Below are 22,176 nucleotides of genomic sequence, written 5' to 3' on the forward strand. Positions count from 1 at the left end.
GTTAATTTGAGAGCGAGCGAGCAGAAGGGCAGAAGGAGAGAAAGAAAGAATTTCAAGCTGACTCCCCACTAAGTGCAGAGCCTAAAGTCGTGACCTGAGTGAAATCAAAAGTCAAAGGCTCAACCAACTGAGCCACCCAGGCATCCTCCACAAAAAGTCATCCCAAATCATCTATGTGCTGTGTTGTCATTTTTGTAAAGGGATGGATAAGGAGATTTGTTTAACCCGAGTGTCTTTAAATACATTGCCCACCAGATTGGACAATAATGGATATACAGTGTATAACAAAGAGTCTCAGCATCACAGGCCCAAAAACATGGGTTTCCTAATCTCACTTTCTTTAGTCAGTGGTAATGAGTAGAGATGGGTTAGAAAATTCAACTTAAAGACTCTAAAATATGAATATAAAAAGAATTTCAAAGGAACTTAAGATGTGAATTTACAATACTCTAATAAAACCCTGATCTGACTTTGAAAACAAAAATCATATAAAAAGGACGGACACACTCTCTTAACATTCTAAAAGAAATCGCGAAAGTGTAACTTGTATGATTGGAGAAGGTTCTACAAGGCCCACTGAAATCTGATGGAAAATAAAAAACTCCTAAGCAAGGAGAAAAACATTCTTTGATATGTAGATCTCAGAGAAACTCACAAAGTGGAGTTTCCACAAACCTGGCTAGGTACAAAATACATTAGCAAGGACAAATAGCATTGAAGAAAGCCCTATAGATCTATTTCTACCATCATGAACTACAGCTCAACAAATTCAAATGGACTAAATATTGAGAATAAAAAGTTTATAGTGAAAGGTTGACATACAAGATGCAAACATAAATAAAAGCAGAAAATCCTTGACCATCAACTTAAAGTCTCCCTCCCAATTTTAATAGCACCCATCTATCTAAGATCTGAGCTATAGACATGTAACACCAATTCATGATCCTGAAGTGGACCTGCTAAAGCAAGGCAAAGACATGCAGCACTTCAGGGTTCTAGGTCAAGGCCAGGAATATAAGCCATAAATTCACTGATGCTAAAGATGAATGAATAGCCAAAGACACACAATGGTCTCTATTACTCTATATTGAAGCTCATAAGAGGTTTCCAATTATCTTACAAAATATGTTTGCTCTCTGTCCTTTGTATTCTGTTAGATTCTGTCCATTATATGGCTAAATCTACTATACATCAAATAAGAGTGGATCATTTCTAATTTAATAGTGACACAAATCCTTTGGAGCTCATACACTATTGACATTGACATAGAATATTGACCTTGAATTTATAAAATATTGACTCACTTTCATTGTTCTCTGCATTTCTCCTAGGATAAGAAATGATCAGGATGAGTTTTCCATAGGCTGTTGTTTTGTTGTGCCAAGATGTAGCCATAGCCTATCACATAGACAGGCTATTCTAGTGAAATTTTGACTAACACAACCAAAGCAAAAGAATGAGTTGCATACTGGTAACAAGAGAATATTTTCATTTCAAATACATCCTGATTAAGCTCTGCAGTAATATTTCTTTAAAGAAGTGAAAAAGTGTGTAAGAGACCCCAACAAATAATCATACCATTGCAGAGACTAGGATTCCAGAGAGAAACAAAATGAGGGCCAGTGGAGTAACATTTGTGGGGACTCCTCAGCATAGAAAGAAGCTCTGAACTATCAGATGCCTTGCTTCTTTTCTCCGTCCTCAGCTACCTGCTCTGGGACAAATCTTCAATTTCTTCACGTGAACAGAAACATAATAATACTGACATTACCTCATTGTGTTATGGTGAGAAACAGATGAGAAAGTGTATGGGAAAGCATTCCCTACATTACCAAATATTACAAAGACATAAATTATAAATGAGACCATGATACATATGTAAGTTATAAACAGAGGAAGGCAGACTAGTGTGGTTAATTTGAAATTTATTCATTATGACACAGATGTATAAAAACCAATTTTGTAAATAAAATGTTTTCCCATCACAGAACTGACCTCATCTTGCTCAGAAGTCTCCATTCCCACTCGGTGGCAAAATGAGCAAAACAAAACAGAACCTTAAAGCTTATTCATTTGGTATTACTCAGGTTCCTCAGAAAATAGTCTTTTGGGGGACATTTTTAGGGTTTCTGGGCTTTTTATCTCTTGCCTCTTCTCCTGAAACATTGGCATCTCCTCAAGAAGAAGTTTAAGTAAGCAAGATTGTGGTGGCAGAGTAGGGTGTCTACTCTGTTTATTACCCTTCTGGGAGGGCTGCTCCGTCCTGAGAAGGGCAGAGCTACTGTGGCTCAGTCTTTGGGTTTAAATCTCTACCTTCGCTGGCTGTATCTGTTTCTGAAGTGTCTGGGGTGGTTCTCTCCACGAGTTTCTAGCCGTATCCCCCAGTTGACCAGACACTCCATCTTGGCTCCTATTCCTTACCTTACAGACTTGGCTATGTCCACTGTGGGGATCGCAGGTGGAAAGGGGCACACTGCACACTCTGTCACAGATTCCGCTTGCTCTGTGAACCTATAATTGGTGCTATTGCTGACTTATAAGCTCAGTTAACCATCTCTGCCCCAGCAGAAAATCTGGGCCAATTCTAAGACATGAGTTACCTGGAGAAGAGGTGAATAGAGTGGCCTCTTTGGAAGATGACACTTTCTGCTCTACTGCACAGGCCCGGGGTGGGGTGAGGTGGGGTGGGGGAGCCCTTCCTCAACCTTCTTGTCATTTTAAGTCACCTTGTCCCAGCTCCCAACCCCCAAAATCTCATCAAACATCTTGTTGCCTCACTGCAGGGGGCCTTCCCTTTCTGTGTGGTTCCATCTCACTTTTATAAGCTAGAGTCTCAGACCTTCAGACTTTCTTCTCAATATGTAAATGGAAGCGTTAGCATTTTCAACAAATCCTAGCTTATACAAGAACTCTTCTGACAAGTGCACAATGACACATTTGTTCCACAATTTTTACTGCATCTGCCATGCTCCTGAAGCAAGAAAGGCCATTGATTCCATGACTGAGGCAGGTGCACAGCAACAAGATTTACAGTGAACGGTTTTAAACTATCATTAAATATTTCAAAATTTTATTCCTATTCAAAGAGCTAAGCCATTTAAGAATATTAGAGATTTCAAGGGCTTCTTGAATAAAGGTAACTGAAATGACAACCATATACAGTAGCTGTTATTAACCCATTTTAGAGATGAAGACATGAGGGTTCAGAGAAGATAAATAATTTTTCCAGGTAGGCACAGCATGTAATGACACAGTGATGACAGAATTTAAACGCAGGTTATTTGTACTGTAACTCCAGCATTCTTTTTACCACTAATATAAAAGTCCCTTGGCAATGTCAGTCAACTCCAGAAGGGAAAATATGAACACAAATCTCTGCTACTTACCCAAAAAAAAAGAAAAATATATGACTTTGGTGAAGATTGCAAGAGAAATTCAGGTAAGTTATTAACTTACTCATTCAACTAGCATTTGTTGAATATTTCCTAATATAACAAATACTACACTAGGGATCAAAAATCTAAATTGTGATAAAGAACTTATATAATGCCAAAATAAACAAAAACAAAAACCAAGCAATCTAATTAAAAGATAGGCAGAGGACCTAAATAGAAATTTTTCTAAACAAGACATACAGGTGGCCAATAAACACATGGAAAGATTCTGCTCAACATGCCTCATCATCACAAAAATACAAATCAAATCACAAAGAGATACCACCTCATACCTGTTAGAATGGTTAAAATTTTAAAAATAATAATAAAAAAAAAGCAAGAAATAAGTGTTGCTCACCAATACTTGTTGGATGTGTAGAAAAAGGAACCCACCTGAGAATGCTTTGGAAAACAGTATGGCGGTTACTCAAAATATTAATGGAATAACAATATGATCCAGTAGTTATACTACTTGGTATTTACCCAAACAAAACAAAAACTCTAATTCAAAAAGACATTTGCATCCCTATGTTCATTGCAGCATTATTTATAGTAGCCAAGATATGGAAGCAACCTATATGCCCATCAATAGATGAAAGGATAAGGAAGTTGTGATATGTATGTTTGCATACACACACACAAAATGGGATATCATGCAGCCATAAAAAAGAATAAGACCCTGACTTCACTTGTATTTGGAATCTAAACATCGAATAAACAAAAAGCAGGACAAGACCTATAAACAGAGAACTAATGGCTGCCAGAGGGGAAAAGGAGGGAGCCAAACTATGGGCAAAAGGGATAAAAGGGGAGTGGTAAATATAGGCTGCCAGTTATAGAATAAGTCACAAGGATAAAAGTTACAGCAGATGGAATATAGTTAATGGTATTGTAGTGGCATTGTATGGTGACAGATGGAGCTACACTTGTGGTGAGCACAATATAAAGAATAGAGTCGTTGAATCCCTATGTTTTACACCTGAAACTAATGTAACATGTGTGTCAATATACACAAGCTAAAAAAAGACTTCACAATCTGATTAGTTTTAAAACATCCAAAAAGAAAGTTTAAAAAATTAAAAAATAGGGACATCTGGGTGGCTCAGTGGTTGAGCATCTGTCTTTGGCTCAGGGCATAATCCCAGAATACTGGGATCAAGTTCCACATGGGGCTCCTTTCATGGAACCTGCTTCTCATCCCTCTGCCTCTCTCTGTGTCTCTCATGAATAAATAAATAAAATCCTTAAAAATAATTAAAAATTAAATTAAAAATAAAAATTGCCCCTGCTCTTAATTAAACCAAAATACAGTAGACAAGATAGACAAATGTAACTATAATACAACTAGGCAAGTTTAGCACTATATGATTTTAAGTATCATAGTACTCTTAGGGTTTCCAAGTCAATTTTTTTCATGCTTCAAATGGTTACTAGAATTTTACAGTAATTCTACAGGTAGAAGATTTATTATACATTGGGATGTGAGAAATTAACTTAGTGCAAAATTCCCGTGTCAATATTTTTTTTTTTTTAATTTGCGAGACCATGCACAAGTGGGGAAGCAGAGGGAGAGACAAAGGGATCAATCTCATGACCTTGAGATCATGACCTAAGCCAAAACAAAGAGTCAAATATCTAACCAATAGAGCCCGTTCTCTCCCAATAAATCTTAATCACAAAGGGAAAGACAGAAATGTAGAGTATGTAGTAACATGAAAGTCATGAGAACCACTCATGTTCACTTTCTATCCACTTATCCCTGGTCATTTTACATCTCAACAGCCTCAGGAGACTACAGCTTCCTCTCGGGAGCTACAGCTTCCTATAAGACTATGCTTCCTCTCGGGAGCTACAGCAGCTGCCCAAACACAGACACACACACACACACACACACAGAGACACACACACACACACACACAGAGCACTAAAAAATAAAATTTGGTAAACTTCATTAAAACATTTTCTGGGGCACCTGGGTGCCTCAGTTGGTTAGGTATCTGCCTTCAGCTCAGGTCATAATCTCGGGATCCTCAGATTGAGCCCTGCATCAGGCTCCCTACTTCATGGTCTCTCCCCCAGCTTGTGCGCTCTGTCAAATGAATAAATAACGTATTTTAAATAAATAAATAAACATGTAATTAATAGGCTGATGCATTACTTAAAACTGTTCCTTTTAATTTTAAAAAGTACAATTATACCCCAAACATAAAATAGTCTAGAGATACTTCCATAAGGGAAATACCAGACCCATTTTTCCTCTATTGTACAGGGGGAGCATTTATATATCCCCACATAATTACATATTATGATGCAATGATAGAACTATGGAAACATAGATACATGTTTATATATATATATGTTATATGTTTATATATATATTTATGCTAAGCACAAGCAAACATAAATATGACAACATATTCTATGACAATTTCAAGTTGAAGAATTACCAAAAACATACAAAGGCAAAGAAAAAAAAAAGACCTAGAAAACTATTTCTGCCATCTTGCTTATTCATCTGTGAACATCCAATATGCTCAGTGCTTTGACATCTCTATTCATTTTCAGGTCTGAATCAGCTACAGACGTATGACCTTAGACTGTGGGATTGGTTTGTCAAAATTTCTGAAAAACATGACACAAGAGACAAATTTCATGTGAATATAAACATTTTCGTGGTGTCCTAAGCCACAACTTCCACAAGACATGGAGACCCCTCAATAAAAGAATGTGTTTATTCAACTCAATTGTCCAAACATTCATACCTATTTCTTCACCATAAAGCTCATATTTGTAGGATTGTGTGTGGGTTTTTTTTTTTTTTTTTGCAGTTGTGTTGCCAAAAATACTTGACAAGAGCATTCTATAAAAGTCTCTGTATGTTGTGAAAGGCAAAGGGAGGCCTCATTCTATTTATGCTCTACTGGGACAAACTGACCTCTCTATGTAAACTTTAAGCAAAAAGAAAGACACCCATTGGATTAAGTAGCACAAGTTGCTCCAGGTTTTTGGGCCTTAGAGCAACAAGCTGGTTTTTGCATCTGGCAAACATATGTAGGAAACTAGGCCAAATATGGCTGATAGACTTGGCTGGGTTCTTCCATGTGACCTACTGAGACAGCCAACCTAAACTTCCCATTGTCAATTCAATTCCCAAATGAAAATGCCATTTTCTTATTCATATGTGTCAATATTTAAGATATAGATATAAATAAGCCCATCTCACATGTTTGGAGTAAAATGTAATGCAGTTTTTAAAATAGCAAACATACTGTATTTGTATTCTTGGAAGGGATGAATATTTAGTAAGATGCATATAATGGAAATGGATCTGACCAAACAATCTTATCCACACAGTCAAGGATTTAGAAGCATAAGAGAAGAATGTTTCCAGTGCTTTTGCTGAAAACAAAAAGGCATGTGGAATGCCTTTTACATTGACGAGAGTAACTGGCTACCATGACTAAATCTCTAATGTCAGATGAAACTTCATGACTTCAACTACATTTGCAAGTCCAGAATTTCTAGAGGTTCTACTAATTGTCAAATGCAGGATTAAAAATACTCAAATAGCCACATGCTTTAAAATGTTGACAACAGGGGAGCTGAGGTGGCTCGACTAAGCATGTACCTTTGGTTTAGGTCATGCTTACCTAAACAAGGGCTCCTTGCTCATTGCTCAGCAAGGAGTCTGCTTCTCCCTCTCCTCCCCACTTGAGCTCTCCCTTGCTATCTCTGTCTCTCTCTCAAATAAAATCTTTAAATAAGTTAAATCTTGTTAACAGACTTACAACTATGTTACTACTCTCTTTCAATACACTTGACACGTTGAGGCACCTATCATCCTAAGAACAATGAGATGCATGTATATGTTTGTACAACATTTGTCCTGCAAGACACCACTACCCTAGTGGAAACCTCAAAACTCATGCTATTTAGAGTTGCAAGCTGCTCTTTTTGGGTCTCATCTTTCAAGACATTTTGCATTATGTCAAGTAAGATGGAATCATTTGAGTTATTGTGTCTATTATATATTACTACATCAGAACGACAGTGGTTTATTGCACCATTACCAAAAAGCTGTATTCTGACAAAGTGCATATCAACACACATCAGTAAAGAGGAAACAACTTTTCCTTGCTACTTTGTTCAAAAAAAAAAAAATTACCAGGAAGATGTAGGTGACATTAATATATAGGTCTCTAGGCATAGATAAGTTATTATCTGACATAGGAATATATTGAAACTCTACAAATTATTTGCCTCTTAATATTGCACATAAAGATATATGTACTCCCAGGAACCCCTCAATACACATCCCAGACACATCAACTAACCTTACACCATTCCAACTGTCCATTTCCTCTCTTAGAATGAGAAATTTTCCCATTCCACTGACATCTTCCCCATCCTATAAACAAGTTCAAATTGCTTTTACTCTTAGAAACCACTCCTGTTCCAATGTCACTATCTATGCATCGATCCTTCTTTTCCTATCCAAACTTCTGGGGGAAGTGAAGTGTTTTTACTTACCCATCTTCATTTCTGAATCCAATTGATCCTAGTTCTAATCTTTGCCAGTCCAATGAAACTGCCTACTTGCTAATGTTACAGATAATTTTTTAAATTGCTAAGTACAATGGACCCCTTTCATTCCTCACTTGGGTGAGGTCTTGTTGACTGGAACCCATTCTTTCTTTTTTTAATATTTATTTTGAGAGAGATATAGGGGAGAGGGAGACAGAATCTCAAGCATATTCCCTGCTGAGTGCAGAGTCCAACATCTGGTTCAATTTCACCACTCTGAGATCAGGACCTGAGCTTAAATCAAAAGTCAGGCACTCACCTAACTGAACTACCCAGGTGCCCCAGACTGGACCCCATTCTTAAAATCATATATCCCCTCAAGCATTCGCCTGCACTTTGGAGTAGCCCATTCTTTGATTTGCCTCAATCCCATCAGCATTCCCACTGTCCTACCTTTGAAGCAATGATGCAATGTCCTACCTTTGAAGCATTGTGTAGCACTTATGGGGACTCAGAGCCAGACTCTCCTGGCTCAAATCTGTTTTGCCACTTACTGGCTGAGAAATTTAATGTCTCTATCCTTAGTCTTTCATCTGTAAATTGGGATCATACCAGTATTATTAGCCCCTTGACACTTGTTGGCCAGGTGGTAGAAATTGAGGTGTGTTCTCTGTTGCTCTAATCAGGAACATGATGAGTTCTTGGGTCTTGGAAATAAACCTCCTCCTGGGTCCTGCCCCACTCCTAACTTGTAGGCCTGAGCCCAAGATATACTGCTGTCTCTAACCCAGAGAGAGAGAGAGTTTTTCCAGACCCTCTTCCAGCTGCAATGAGCTTTCACCAGCATCCTAAAGACAACAGTTTCTTGTTCTTTACCCCCATGTGATTTTAAGGCTTTTGTTTGTCAGAAGAGAAGGGTGTAAATGGCAGAGGCAAGACTTCCTGCCTCTCCTCCCACAAGAATTGATCCACTCCCCTGGCCTGCACATAAAAATGACTTCTCAGGACTCTTGACTTAACATTTTTATGCATATATTATGCATCAGAAGAGCCTGGAGTGACTACAAATTCCATTAGTGTCTAGAAGTTTTACCTCCTCTTACTATCCCATAATGGGCTTTTGACAATTTGTTAGCAATGTTACTTGAATTCTGCTTGCCAGTATCTATACACATAGCCTTGGTAAGCAAGTGCTTGCACCCTATCTCTCTTTGGAAGAACTTGTCTTTCCTTAGCTATCTCTCTTAAAAAAAAAAAAAAGTTCTTATTTATCTATTCATGAGAGACACAGAAAGAGAGGCAGAGACATAGGCAGAGGGAGAAACAGGCTTCTACAGGGAGCCCAATGCATTCTCGATCACAGGACCCTGAGATCACAACCTGAGCCAAAGGCAGATGCTCAACCACTGAGCCACCCAGGTGCCCCCTTCCTTATATTTTAAGGTCACTTGGCTTCTTTGGGACCTCAGCCTTCTTGTGACTTGAAGAATTGTTATGTATTTGCATATTTTCTGCCATTTTGTTGCTGTTGGGAGGATGGGAACACTGGTCTTTTCATATTTTTACATTCTCAATAGAAGCCCATAGTAGTGACTTTTCAACCAAGGCCCCAAAACATTTCTAAAGATAAAGAGAGATCTCAACCAGTGACGCTAGAACAATTGGCTATTTATGGGGTGGGGGTGGAGGGATGAACTTTTACCCATACTTCACATCATACATGAAAATGTATCCCAGATTATCATAGATCTAAACAGCAAAATTAAATAATAGAACTTTTAAAGGAAAACATTAAAGAATATCTTTGTGATCTTGGAGGAGGCAAAAATTTCCTACAATGCAAGAGAACATTGATAACTAAAGAAAAAAAATTATAATGTAAACCTCATTAAAATTAAAACCTTTGGCCTTTGAAAGACCTCACTGGGAAAATAAGTAGATAAAGCTACATACTGGGAGAAAATATTCTCAGTACATGTATCTGACAAAGGAGGGCTAACTCCTACAACTCACTAATATTTCTATTAGTGACGACTCAATTTGTAATATGGGCAAATTACTCGAATAGGCATTTCACAAAAGAATATATGTTAAAAGCCAATCAGCTCATGAAGTAGTACTCACCAACATTAGTTGTTTTGGAAATACAAATCAAAATCACATGAAACACCATTTATACCTACTCAAATGGCTGAAACCTGAAAGACTGAGGACACCAAATGTTGATGAGGATGTGGGGGCAGGGGGAGGGGCAAAAATTCAAAAAACCCTGAACTCTCCTGAATTGCTGTTGGGAGGAGAAAATGTTATGGAAGTTATTTTTAAAGTTTGGAAACTGGTATGGAAGTTACTTTTTAAAGTTCAACACCTACCTTTTGGGATCTACCAGAGAGAAATGTAAAATAAATAAATAGATAGATAGATAGATAAATAAATGCACATATATATACACACACACATATGAAATAAATAGATATTAAATAGATAAGTGTGTGTATATATATGTATGTGTGTGTGTATATATATATACATATATATATTTCAATCTGTTACATAAAATATTGCTAACAGTTTTAATTTTAATGGCCAAAACTGAAAGTCATCCAAGTTGGAAACTGTATTTAATAACTTGGGGCACACCCAGACAGGAACAAGAAAAAAAGAATGATGACTATAGAGCAAGAGCATGAATAAACATCAACAATCTTAAGAGGAGGAAGAAGTCCAGCCACAAAAGAGTACCTACTGCATGATTCCACTATAGGAAGTTCCAGAATAGGCAACACCAATCTATGGTGAAACAATCAGAAGAGTGGTCGCCTTGGGAAGTGAAGATGACAGGTTATACTGTAAAAGGGTTGAGGTGCTCTATTTCTGGGGATAGAAACATTCTACATATTGACAGAGGTGCAGGTTATATTTATCAAGACTCATTAGATCACGTGCTTAAAATCTGTTGAATTCTCAGTCCGTAAATCTGTAAATTATATCTCAGTAAAAAGCCAACAGTGGAAAAAATGTACACACACACACACACACACACACACACACACACACACAATTAGAGAGAGGCTTTCTCTGGCCACCCTTCTGGCATGAAGGAGCATACCCCTCTCTCCATCTTGGACACTTGGGTCTGCTTTACTATTTGTGATAATTTTCATTAAAATACCACCTTCCAGCATATGCTAAACTATTAATTATCTCTACTGCCTATGAACATGGAAGTTTCCTGAAGGTAAGTAAGGACCCTCTGTAAGTTTGCCACTGTTAACCAGTATTGATGGCTGTGGCACAAAGGCAATAACTAATCAAACCAGATGCTGAACTTTGGTTTGCTTTCTTGGTTATTTATATTTCTTCTATGCTTGCCTAATGAGGATGTTTTGAAATCAGAAGAGGTAAAGCATGGGAAAAGTACTTTGAAATCAATAAGTACTCTACTACATAAAGGATGATTTAAATATGAGGCCCTAGCTATTGTCCTTGAAGATGTCTAATGTAAGATGGCTTAAATTTTTCTGTACAACATTTCATTATGGTTGTAAACTTTCTTCTAAGAGTTGTCTCCAAAAAGCAAGAATGAGTCCAGGGGAATCAGGTGGCATGCTGGCAAAGTAGAGCTTCTGTCTAACTGGCTAAGTCACATGGATTGCTCGCTTTCCTGAAGTTTGTGACTTTGTCTTAACTCCATGGCTAATGGGAATTCATTATGAGAACACTTTTTGGGATAAAAGCATCACAGAAGTGTTAGTCAGATGGGGAGTTTTGAATTAAACCTCTCTTCCAGGATTTATAAATTTATAACTAATTAGAGCCTGTCCACACCTCACCTGAAATCATGTTAGCAAGATCCATATTAAAATACATTTATCACTAGTAGGGGTGAAACACAGTCCTTTATGCCATTGCTGGGCAGTGGAGTAACAAGATTTTTTTCTATTTCAAGATTCCTTTAAAAGAATCAATGAATTAGTTTCAAGGAAGCCCCAGACAGATTGCCATGGTTCCAGAATGATGGTACCTTGGTCATCTGCCAGATATAATCTGATGGATAATTACATACATGCATGCACAATCTCACGTGAGGACACAAGCACAGAGTTTTTAAAAATTTAAATATATTAAGAAAGAAGAAAACTGGAAAGATCATAGAATAGCTGATGGAACATGGAATACAATGCATATTCATTTTATGATGCACAGATTACTCAAGATTTAGGCAAATGATTACCAAGCAATCTGTTATAACTTACAGTTTATAGTGCCCTATAGTGGCTAACACTATAGGTATCTTAGATTAAAGGAATCTCTTGAACTAATGCAAGCAATTTGAGAATAACAACCCAATATTACTGACATAATTGGACCAGTATAATTTATTCACATGTAGAACCAACTCAACTTCCAGAACACAATATTCAAGCACAAGCAATCCATATTAAGAAATTGTGTAATGATGACATCATCAATCTATTGTATGAACCGAAATACTATTAACCAGCAGGGCACAATATTTCAATTTAGTTCAGAGTACAAAGAAGGAATGCAGCATTCTGAGGGTCTCCTTGAATTCTGGGCAATAGTTTCATGACAGATCAGTTAAGAGACTCACAGGTTTCCATATTCAGGATGGACAATTACCTAAAGATCGGTGGACATGCATTCCTTACATAAACTCTTATGTTCTTAATCAAAGTTGAAATTCAGCTCAGTTGAAAATGGGGCACAATATGGTCTTTGTGAAGCTCTAAGTCTAAAGAAACTAAGAAAGAAAAACCTCTTCACATACAATTTGACTCATGGTTGTCTTTTATTCATGGTCACTGTCAAGGCCATTTCCATTTACTCAGCCTCATCTGTTTACTTGAATCTGGCTTATACTTACAGTGAAGAGAATCACTTGTAAAGCAACAAATTCATCCACAAATTAAAAAGAGAGTGCATGCTAACAGTTCAGAATTTTAAAAAATAAAGAATAAAAAAGACTTTCTTCTCTCCTATAAATTCTCTCTTAATGCTGTAGCCCAAGCAGGTAGAGTTACAGTTCGATACAGTTATTCAAAATGTTATCAGACCAAGTTTTAAGCATCCCTTACCTTTAGGAATTCCAAAAGATGACAAGTTGTCCAACAATTTAGACAAAAACATCTATGGTTTAAGCAGCTGAGTATCTCTACTTACTTGCTTCCTCATGTGAATTTATACAGAAATAAAGACTTTGGGCAAATGGAGTCAGATTTTTAAAAACATAGAGACCTGTATTACAATAAAAATTTCCCAATAATGGGAAATTGAGAATGGACTCCAGGGTCCTGAACACATAGCACTCAGTGAAATAGAAAGGAAGTGCTTTTACACACCCAGTGGGTTCCTCCACCCTAACTATTCGTCTTCAACCATTAACAAGTCACAATGACCAAAAGCTGGTTGAGCACTGCATCAAGTCAGACCCCTGGCTGGGAAGCCAAATACAGTACTGGAACCCGCAAACTGTGAGGACAAACTGACATTCGCTGACAGTTCCAGGATCTGAATCAAGAGGCAGGGCAAAACTCCCATCTGCTGTCCATCTGCCATCCTGCCCCGATCAGAAAAGGTTATACCACGAACGACTGACAGATGGGCATTGCAAAGATCTATTAGGGAAAAAGAGGGGTCTGAGATGATTAGAATAATGACCTTTGATTCAACATAGAAATCCCAGTAGTAATGAAAATCATGCATAATTTCAAGGTCTTTTAATTGTGCTAAACAGATAATGTGTCTTTTGCCAAAAAGAAAAAAGAAAAAAATGAGGCTTGGCTTCTATTACTAAGTACAGAGTACACCAAGTACTATATACCTGAGAAAAAAAAGTTAATAATATATATTGTACATACATATAAGCACATACATATGAAGTATTTACCTGATATTGTTTTTCCACAAAGACACATCGATGAAGTTTAATATAATGTAATTAGGGTAATAAAACAGAAATATTTCATAGGTTCTTTTTTTTTTAAGATATTCATTCATTCATTCATTCATTCATTCATTCATTCATTCATGAGAGACAGAGAGAGAAAGGCAGAGACATAGGCAGAGGGAGAAGCAGGCTCCCTGCAGGGAGCCCGATGTGGGACTCGATCCCTAGATCTGGGATCACGCCCTGAGCCAAAGGCAGTCACTCAACCACTGAGCCACCCAGGTGCCCCGTTTTTCATAGGTTCTTGATAGTGTGCATTTCCATCAAAAGTCTGCCCTATATAAACAGGAAACTGGGATAAGTCAGCTCATGTATTAAACAAAAGACTTAAGACAAAGGGAATAGTAAACGCCTAAGCTAAAGCTAAGTGTGTGTTATGTTTCCATAGCAAAAACAACTCCTGCAAGGGAAATAAGCCCCCTAGACAAAAGGCAGCTATTCAATTCACACAACACACAAAATATATCTACCATGTGCCAGGCAAAGTGCTGGATGCCAGGGATGGAAAGATGAGTAAGACACAGATGGCCTTGTTCTCATGAGGAGTGGACATATGATTGCTTATTACATAGTAAATTCAAAGAGATTAGTGGGGAAAAGACATGCTACCATGTGGTTGGTCTTTGAGGAAGAAAATAATCATATAAGTTGTTTGGGAAAAGAGACTCTCATAGAGGTGGTATGTTTTAATTTTCATACGTCTTTTATAGGTTTACAATGCTTAATTTTTCTTTAGAGTTTGTACAAGAGAATCAAATATGGACAGTCCATGTTTGAATAAAGGGCAACTAATCTTTCAAAAATGTTAACTTTTTTAGCATAACATACATCTGGGGACCATTTTTTTCTTTTTATAGCAAAGTATCTTTTTAAAGTTGACAAGAAAAAGGAATAGAGATACTGCTATACTAAACACAATTTATAATGAACTCATATAATATGAAAAATGTGAGCTATAATCCACAAAAAGATGCATATAAGAAAATTCTAAGTGTTTTTATTCATAACAGCCCAAAAATGGAAGCAAGCTAGCAAGAGAAAAATGGACAACCAAACTGGAGCATATTGATAAAACTAAGTAACTCCTCAATGGTGGAAATGAAAGAACTATTGATACATACAACACACAAATCTCAAAGCATTTATGTGAAAGAAAGGGTACACACTGTATGATTCTATTTACATACAGTTTAAGAACAGGCAATCTATATGTGCTGACAAAACCCAAAATGATTAACTCTGGCTGAGGATGGAAGATATTGAGAGGGAAGGGGAATGAAGAAAGTTTTATGCATCAGGGCCAAGAGACATGATCCAGACCTTGATCTGGGTTACATATGGAGAACATGTATTTTTGAAAAGCCACGGTGCTTTACACGAAGCTTTGTGCATTTTACTGAATGCAAATTACAGCTCAATTTTTAAAATGTGAAACACTGAGGTAACTTGATATAATAAAACAATGATTAAACACAAGTATTTTCTACATCCTTGTTGCCATACAACAAAAGCTCTAAATGGTGCATCATTTTACAAATAACAATGTAAATTCAGAGAATTGCTATTTTTGTACTAACAATATCAAAGGGCAAAGAAGAAGAATAAATGCTTAGAAAGTGCACATTACAAAATTCTTTCACCTGAACTGCAATGTGTTCCTTATCTGAGCCCTATTTAAATAACTTGATCTAATTCAGGGTCAGAAGGGTATCATAAGCATATGGAAAATCCTATGCTTTATCGCATGCTCATACATCCTATGTTTAAAAAAAAACAATATAATTTCATTTTTGCATAAAATGGCTTTGTTGCCCTCATTCTTCGTTTCCTTAAGAGTCTTACTTAATCACTACCCAAAAAGCAGAAATCTTTAATACACAATACACACCAGCCTCTGTTTATTCTGAGAAACAAAAAAAGAATATTGTACTATTTCCAAAACACACATCATTCAGACATAATAATTTATCCTTTGATATTTTTACTTTATCATTATATAAACTCACTTTCATAAGGAAGTTGGCGCTGACCTATACTATATGTATTTCACAACAGGAAATATCACCAATGTTAATTCTTAAACTCCTTATTCTTAACTGAAACATATTTAAGTTACCACAAAGTATCAGTCCTAAAGGGCTTGAACAATACCTACAGATTAGTCGTGTGTTAGAGTTATATATAGCTTCATTCTGATGGCTCCAAGCATATATAACCTATTCTATCCTGAACAACCTAATGGAGAGAAAAAAAGCATACTATTGTTTTCAATGCCCTTGAAATAATAAAGGCAAAGTTTACTTGGAATGCAAAATCTGAAGTATTTTTCTTAAATTGTGTTTGTGTTTGTAATGAACACAATTTGACTATCACTTCTCTTCTCTGCACAATTCACACACACAGAGAATTTTGTCACAATGGCTTTGCTAATCTGAAGATTCTATACTTTGGCATAGTTAATGTTTTTCTGGAGGAAAAAAATCAACATGGGTTCTGGTTCAATTGTGGTGGGTAAGTCCACTATCCCCCATTCTTCATGCAGATTACAATTAAAAACCTTAAACTTTATACACACACATAGGTACATATACACATACATACACATGGCAAAACATATATATATGTATACATATCTATCTCAGTCACCTGAGGACCCTCAAAAGCAGGCAGATTATGGAAGAGAATCAAAACTTGGAAAAGTGATTCACATAATAATGAGTTTCTCATCTCTATTTTTCCTGTGCAGTATGACCCCAGCTGCAAGGTGCTGAGCAACGATGGCTGCACAAGCAGGTAAAATCTCAGATAAACTCTTTCTGGCAAGAAAAACAGAAGGGAAGATTCCAGCAGGCTCAAGAGTTTGGAGAGCATCCCAGAGATGAAAGAGTGAGAGAAAGAGGATCCCTTAATTTTGTGAATATGTATTGTATCACTTAAATTCTTGCCCTACACACATACAAGACAGTCCCAATGAAGGAATCAAAGGCATTGGGTGCTGAATGGAGATCTGAGGCTTCTGACCTCATGCAGCAGGGATGCAACAAAGCAATCCAGGCAAGCTTGAGAAAGATAAATGGAGGTGTGAATCACCTCCCCAAAAGGGGGGACACAACGTACAGTCTCATTCTAAGTGACTCAATTCCTTGATAAAATAAACATCAACATCTCCAGATGGTTATGATAGAAATATTATGATACACTCTGCACAACACAATCCTCACAAAACCAGAATACAATCCCAAACTATTCTACATACAAAAACAAAACAAAAAACAAAACAAAACGGAATGTAACGGAAAGGAAAGGAAAGGAAAGGAAAGGAAAGGAAAGGAAAGGAAAGGAAAGGAAAGGAAAGGAAAGGAAAGGAAAGGAAAGGAAAGGAAAGGAAAGGAAAGGAAAGGAAATTTCCTTTCAAAGGAAAAGAATTCAATTGAAAATTGAAATTTCAATTTTCAAAGGAAAAGACCAGAAAACAAACAAACCCAAAAAGATGGCCTAGGTACTGGAGCTATAAAAACATATAAGCAGCTAAGATTGACTATGCTTTATGAATAAAGAAAATACTCTTGAATGAAAATACAAAAGCTCTCAGTAGAGAAAAGCAAAATAATAAAAAAAAATTTTGGAGGCAAACAAAATTTAAAAGGAAAAACTCACTGGGTGAACTCAATAGCAGTATGTAAATAATAAAAGAAAGAATTAGGAACTTTAATATAGATGGGGGAAAACAGTGAGGGAAATAAAATGTAATAGATGAACAGAGTCCCCAGAGTCCTGCAGGATATTTCTAAACACCTAATGTATATATGGAGTGCCACAAGAAGAGCAAAGAGAAATTGAAAAGAACTATTTTAATAAAAATTGTATTTATTTAAAGTGAGCAACATGATGGTTTGATATATATACATGTAATGAAACGATGACTAGTCACTATTTTGCTGGCAAATCACCAAAACTCAATGCAGTATAACTGACTGTAGTTATCACACTCTACATTAAATCTCCATGTTTATTTATGCTACATAACCACAACTCTGTACCCTCTGACCAACATCTCCCCATTTCTCCCAACTCTACACCTCGAATACCCAATATTCTATCTCTGCTTCAATTTTTTTGGATTCCACATGTTACATTGTGACATTTTTGGAAAACAGTTTGAGTAAGTAAATGCCTAAGAGTTCATAAATATAGTCATATACATAAATTTACAGATCCAAGAAACTCAGTGATTCACAAGCACAAAGAAAACTACATCCAGACACATCATGGTCAAACTAGTGAAAAACAAACATAAAGAAAAAAAAATTAAGGCTTTATTTGAGACAGAGAGTAGGAGTGGTGGTGGGTAGCAGAGGGAGAGGGAGAAGCAGACTCCCCACTAAGCAGGGAGCCTGACAGGGGACTCCATCCCAGGACCCTAAGATCATGACCTGAGCAGAAGGCAGATGCTTAACCAACTGAGACACTCAGGAGGCCTTAAGAAAACCTTTTTGAAAAAAAAAATCTATTTATCTGGCCCATTGTACACAGGAAATGGTTTGCAATACTGACGATTTCTCAGCAGAAACATTGCAAGCCTAATGACAGAACATCATCTTTATGAGCTGAGTGGAAAAGACTGTCAAATCAGAATTCGGTAGCTAGTGAAAATATTCTACAAAAATGACAGTAAAATCAATATATTTGATGTGACATATAAGATTTGCTAATGGAAGTTCTCCATACTGAAGGAAAGTGACAACCAGAAGGAATGAAGAAAGAGCAACACAAATGATAAATTCTTGGATCATGTAAAAGATTAATGTTTTTTTTAAGTTCTTTAAAATGCATATAACTAAAAGAAAAACTTTTATAAGCTGGTATGATTTTCAGTGTACATATAAAAGCTATAACATAATGGTTGACAGGGGATAACCTGTATCATTGGAATTTTCCTACATTTTATGTGAAATGGTACAGTAGTAGCTTAAAATAGACTAAAATATTTGGTATATCAATATGTAATTCCTAGAGAAAATACTTTTATAAAAGAAAATACAATGAGACTTTGCCAAAATATACACATTAAACTAAAGTGGAATACAAAAGAATATTGAAATAATATAAAAGATCACAGGGAAGAAACATGTGAGAATCAAAAACTAGAGGAGACAAACAAAAAATATAACGGAAAAAATATATATGTATAATGGAGAGTATAAATTAAACCAGAGTCCAAAGACACTAATTAAATGGCACAGCTTGGCAAAATGAACATAAAAGCACGAACCACTATACACTAATCATAAGAGAGACTTGATTTATGACAACAAATAGACAAATATATACTATGCAGTTTATAAGCATCAAATGGAACTTTAACATTGGAGAACACAAATTTCAAGACAAAAAGTATTTCCAGATTCAAAGGAATATTTCAAATGACAAGGGCAAATTATCCAGGTAAACAATTATGAATGTCAATTCATCTCATTAATAGAGACTCAAAATATATAAAACAGTATTTAGGGAAGAAATGAACAATTTTACACCCTTGGTAAGAGATTGTAATACTCCTCTGAGTAATTCTTAGTTAAACTAGATTCTACTCTTCCCCCTCCAAAAAAAAAAAATCAGCAAAAACACAGATCTCAAAAACAGCACTGCTTTGATCTAATTAACACTTATAGAAATCCTCATCTATCAAGTTCAGAACACACATTACTTTCGCATATGCATAGTACATTCACCCAGATAAATTATATTCTGGTTCAGTAACAAAGTCTCAATATTAAAAATTATCAGAATCATACAGATTATATTTGCTGATCACAACACAGTTAAAGTAGCAAAGAATAATAACATAGAGAAAAACACCAAATATCTGTAAATCAAATAACACACTTCAAAATAATACATGTATAAAAGACAAATGCATAAAATAACTAGAAATTATTTTGTTTTTTAAATTTTAAAATATTTTATTTATTTACTCATGAGAGACACACAGAGAGAAGCAGAGATATAAAGGGAGAAGCAGACTCCCCTAAAGGAGCCCGATGCAGGACTCGATCCCCAGATCCAGGATCACGCCCTGAGCAGAAGGTAGACGCTCAACCGCTGAGCCACCCAGGTATCCCTGGAAATTATTTTGAATACAACATACTTACAGTTGTGCAGTGTAGAGAAACACATGACTTTAAATGTTCATATTAGAAAAAACAAGTGAAAGAAAATGACCTGAGATTTCTATCATAAAAAGCTGACCAAAACAAACAAACAAAAAAGAGCAAAAACTTAACCCCAGGGTAACTAGAAGAAAAGAGTAAAAAGCAAAAATCAGTCAGAGGAAACTACAGACAAAATCTAATAGCTACTTATTTCCAAAAAAAAATCAACAAAATTGACAAAGCCTTAGCTGGAATGTTCAAAAAAAAAAAAAAGAGAGGAGACACAAATCAATAATATCAGGAATGAAAGAGCTCATCACACAGATCCAATGGGTTTTAAAAAGGTAAGAAATACATGACAGTAAAATATATAACAACTACACAAACTGACAAATTTCTTGAAAAATACAACTTATCAAAATTGGCACATGAAAATAGAAAGTTAGAATATATATGAAATTATGAAACTTCTTTCCTAAAAGAAAACTCCAGGCCAAATGTTTTTAGTAGCAAATTCTGGCAAACTCCCAAGTCACTTATTTTTCATAAATATTTTGAGAAAATAAAAAATTTGGGGTCATTTCCCAACTTTGTAAGGACAATACTAACACCAAAATCTAAAAAAGATCATATAAAAAATCACATTTCAATATCCCTGCAATAGATGTAAATATCCTTAACAAAATGTTATCAAATGTAATTTAATTGTGTGTGTGAACACACAGTGATAGCATAAGTAATGAGACTTTTTTTAAGATACAAGTTTAGGGGGATCCCCAGGTGGCTCAGCAGTTTAGCGCCTGCCTTCGGGCTGTGATCCTGGAGTCCAGGGGTTCGAGTCCCATATCAGGTTCCCTTCATGGAACCTGCTTCTGCCTCTGTCTCTGTCTCTGTGTGTGTGTCTCTCTCTCTGTCTCTCATGAATAAATAAATAAAATCTTTAAAAAAAGATACAAGTTTAGTTTAACATGCAGAATGAATGTCATTCACCCTATTAATAGAATAAAGGAAAAATTATTTCAATAAATGCAAAAAGAAAAGTATTTAACAAATTTCAAAACTTTCATGATTAAAAAAAAAAACAACTCTCAGCAAATTAGGAAAAGCAGATAATTTCTCTAAACTGATAAAAAGCATCTAGGATAAACCAACACCCAATATCACAGTTTAAGAATGAAAGACCTAATTTTTCCCCATGAGGTAAGAAGGCAAGGATGCCTGCTTTCAATATTGTCATTTAACATTTTACTGCAAGATCTACCCATTGCATTAACTGAAAAAAATCAGTAATAAAACTATCAATATTTGCATGCTTATATTGATTACCTACCTAAGAAAATACCAAGTAACCCATAAAAGTCTACACAAACCTGTTGAAAGATTTAAGTGTGCACACATATGTTAATATTTTTTAAAATGATTCTATAATAATGTATTAGTAGCAAATATTGAAATTAATTTCTTATAATTCCTTTTACATTAGTGAGGGGGAAAAGGAGTACCTGGGAATAAATCCAAGAAAAGTTACTCAAAATCTATATACTAAAAAATATAAAATACCACTATATTAAAGAAGAAATAAATGGAAAGATGCACCATATCCATAGTTGGCAATTGTCCCAAACTGATCTATAGATTCCATGTAATTCCAAATTAAATCAAGTAGGTTTTTTGGTTGAAATTGACAACTGATTCTCAAATTTATTTAAAGTTTCAAAGAATCTAGATAGTTAAAAGTTGGAGAATTTGCCTTACCTACTCTCAAGATTTACTATAAAGCTATTCAAGAATGCGTGTTACTGGCAAAAAGAGAGAGATCTACATTTACGGGAAAAAAAAAAAAAAGAGTATGTCCAGAAATAAACCGACATAAATATGGCCAAGGTTTGACAACTGTATCAAGCCAGTACAATGGAGGGAAAAAAGTCTTTTCAACAAGTGATGCAGGATCAATTGGAAATCAAAATTTAAAAAGTATAATGATCCTTATCTCACTCTTGACAATCATAGATTCAGAAAAGACTACAGACCCAAATGTACAACCTAAAATGGTAACATTTCTAAAAGAAAACCATACGAGTAGATACATGTAATC

At 35.8% G+C, this 22,176-nt stretch overlaps 1 protein-coding gene and 1 long non-coding RNA gene across 22 annotated transcripts in view; one reads left to right on the forward strand and one right to left on the reverse strand.

The window, feature by feature from the left end:
* LOC140626332 (uncharacterized) overlaps positions 1-22,176 on the reverse strand; it is a 591,342-nt gene that overhangs the window by 217,767 nt on the left and 351,399 nt on the right. For 3 of the 21 annotated variants that reach the window (XR_012025525.1, XM_072814052.1, XM_072814046.1), the window contains one exon: positions 2,106-6,056. The exons of the other annotated variants lie outside the window; for them this stretch is intronic. Coding sequence is in view for 2 of the 3 variants with exons in the window: in XM_072814052.1 (XP_072670153.1) it covers positions 6,048-6,056 (9 nt within the window). In the remaining variant the exon portion in view is untranslated. Of the gene's footprint in view, positions 1-2,105; positions 6,057-22,176 lie in introns of those variants that run through there. 21 annotated transcript variants of the gene reach the window in all.
* Positions 1-22,176, forward strand: part of LOC140626335 (uncharacterized) — a 31,775-nt gene that overhangs the window by 6,867 nt on the left and 2,732 nt on the right. The window contains exon 2 of the long non-coding RNA XR_012025530.1: positions 16,676-16,722. This is a non-coding gene — a long non-coding RNA (uncharacterized lncRNA). The remainder of the gene's footprint in view (positions 1-16,675; positions 16,723-22,176) is intronic.

This window comes from Canis lupus, chromosome 37 (genome assembly GCF_048164855.1).
Source record: "Canis lupus baileyi chromosome 37, mCanLup2.hap1, whole genome shotgun sequence".
Classification (NCBI taxonomy): Eukaryota; Metazoa; Chordata; class Mammalia; order Carnivora; family Canidae; genus Canis; species Canis lupus.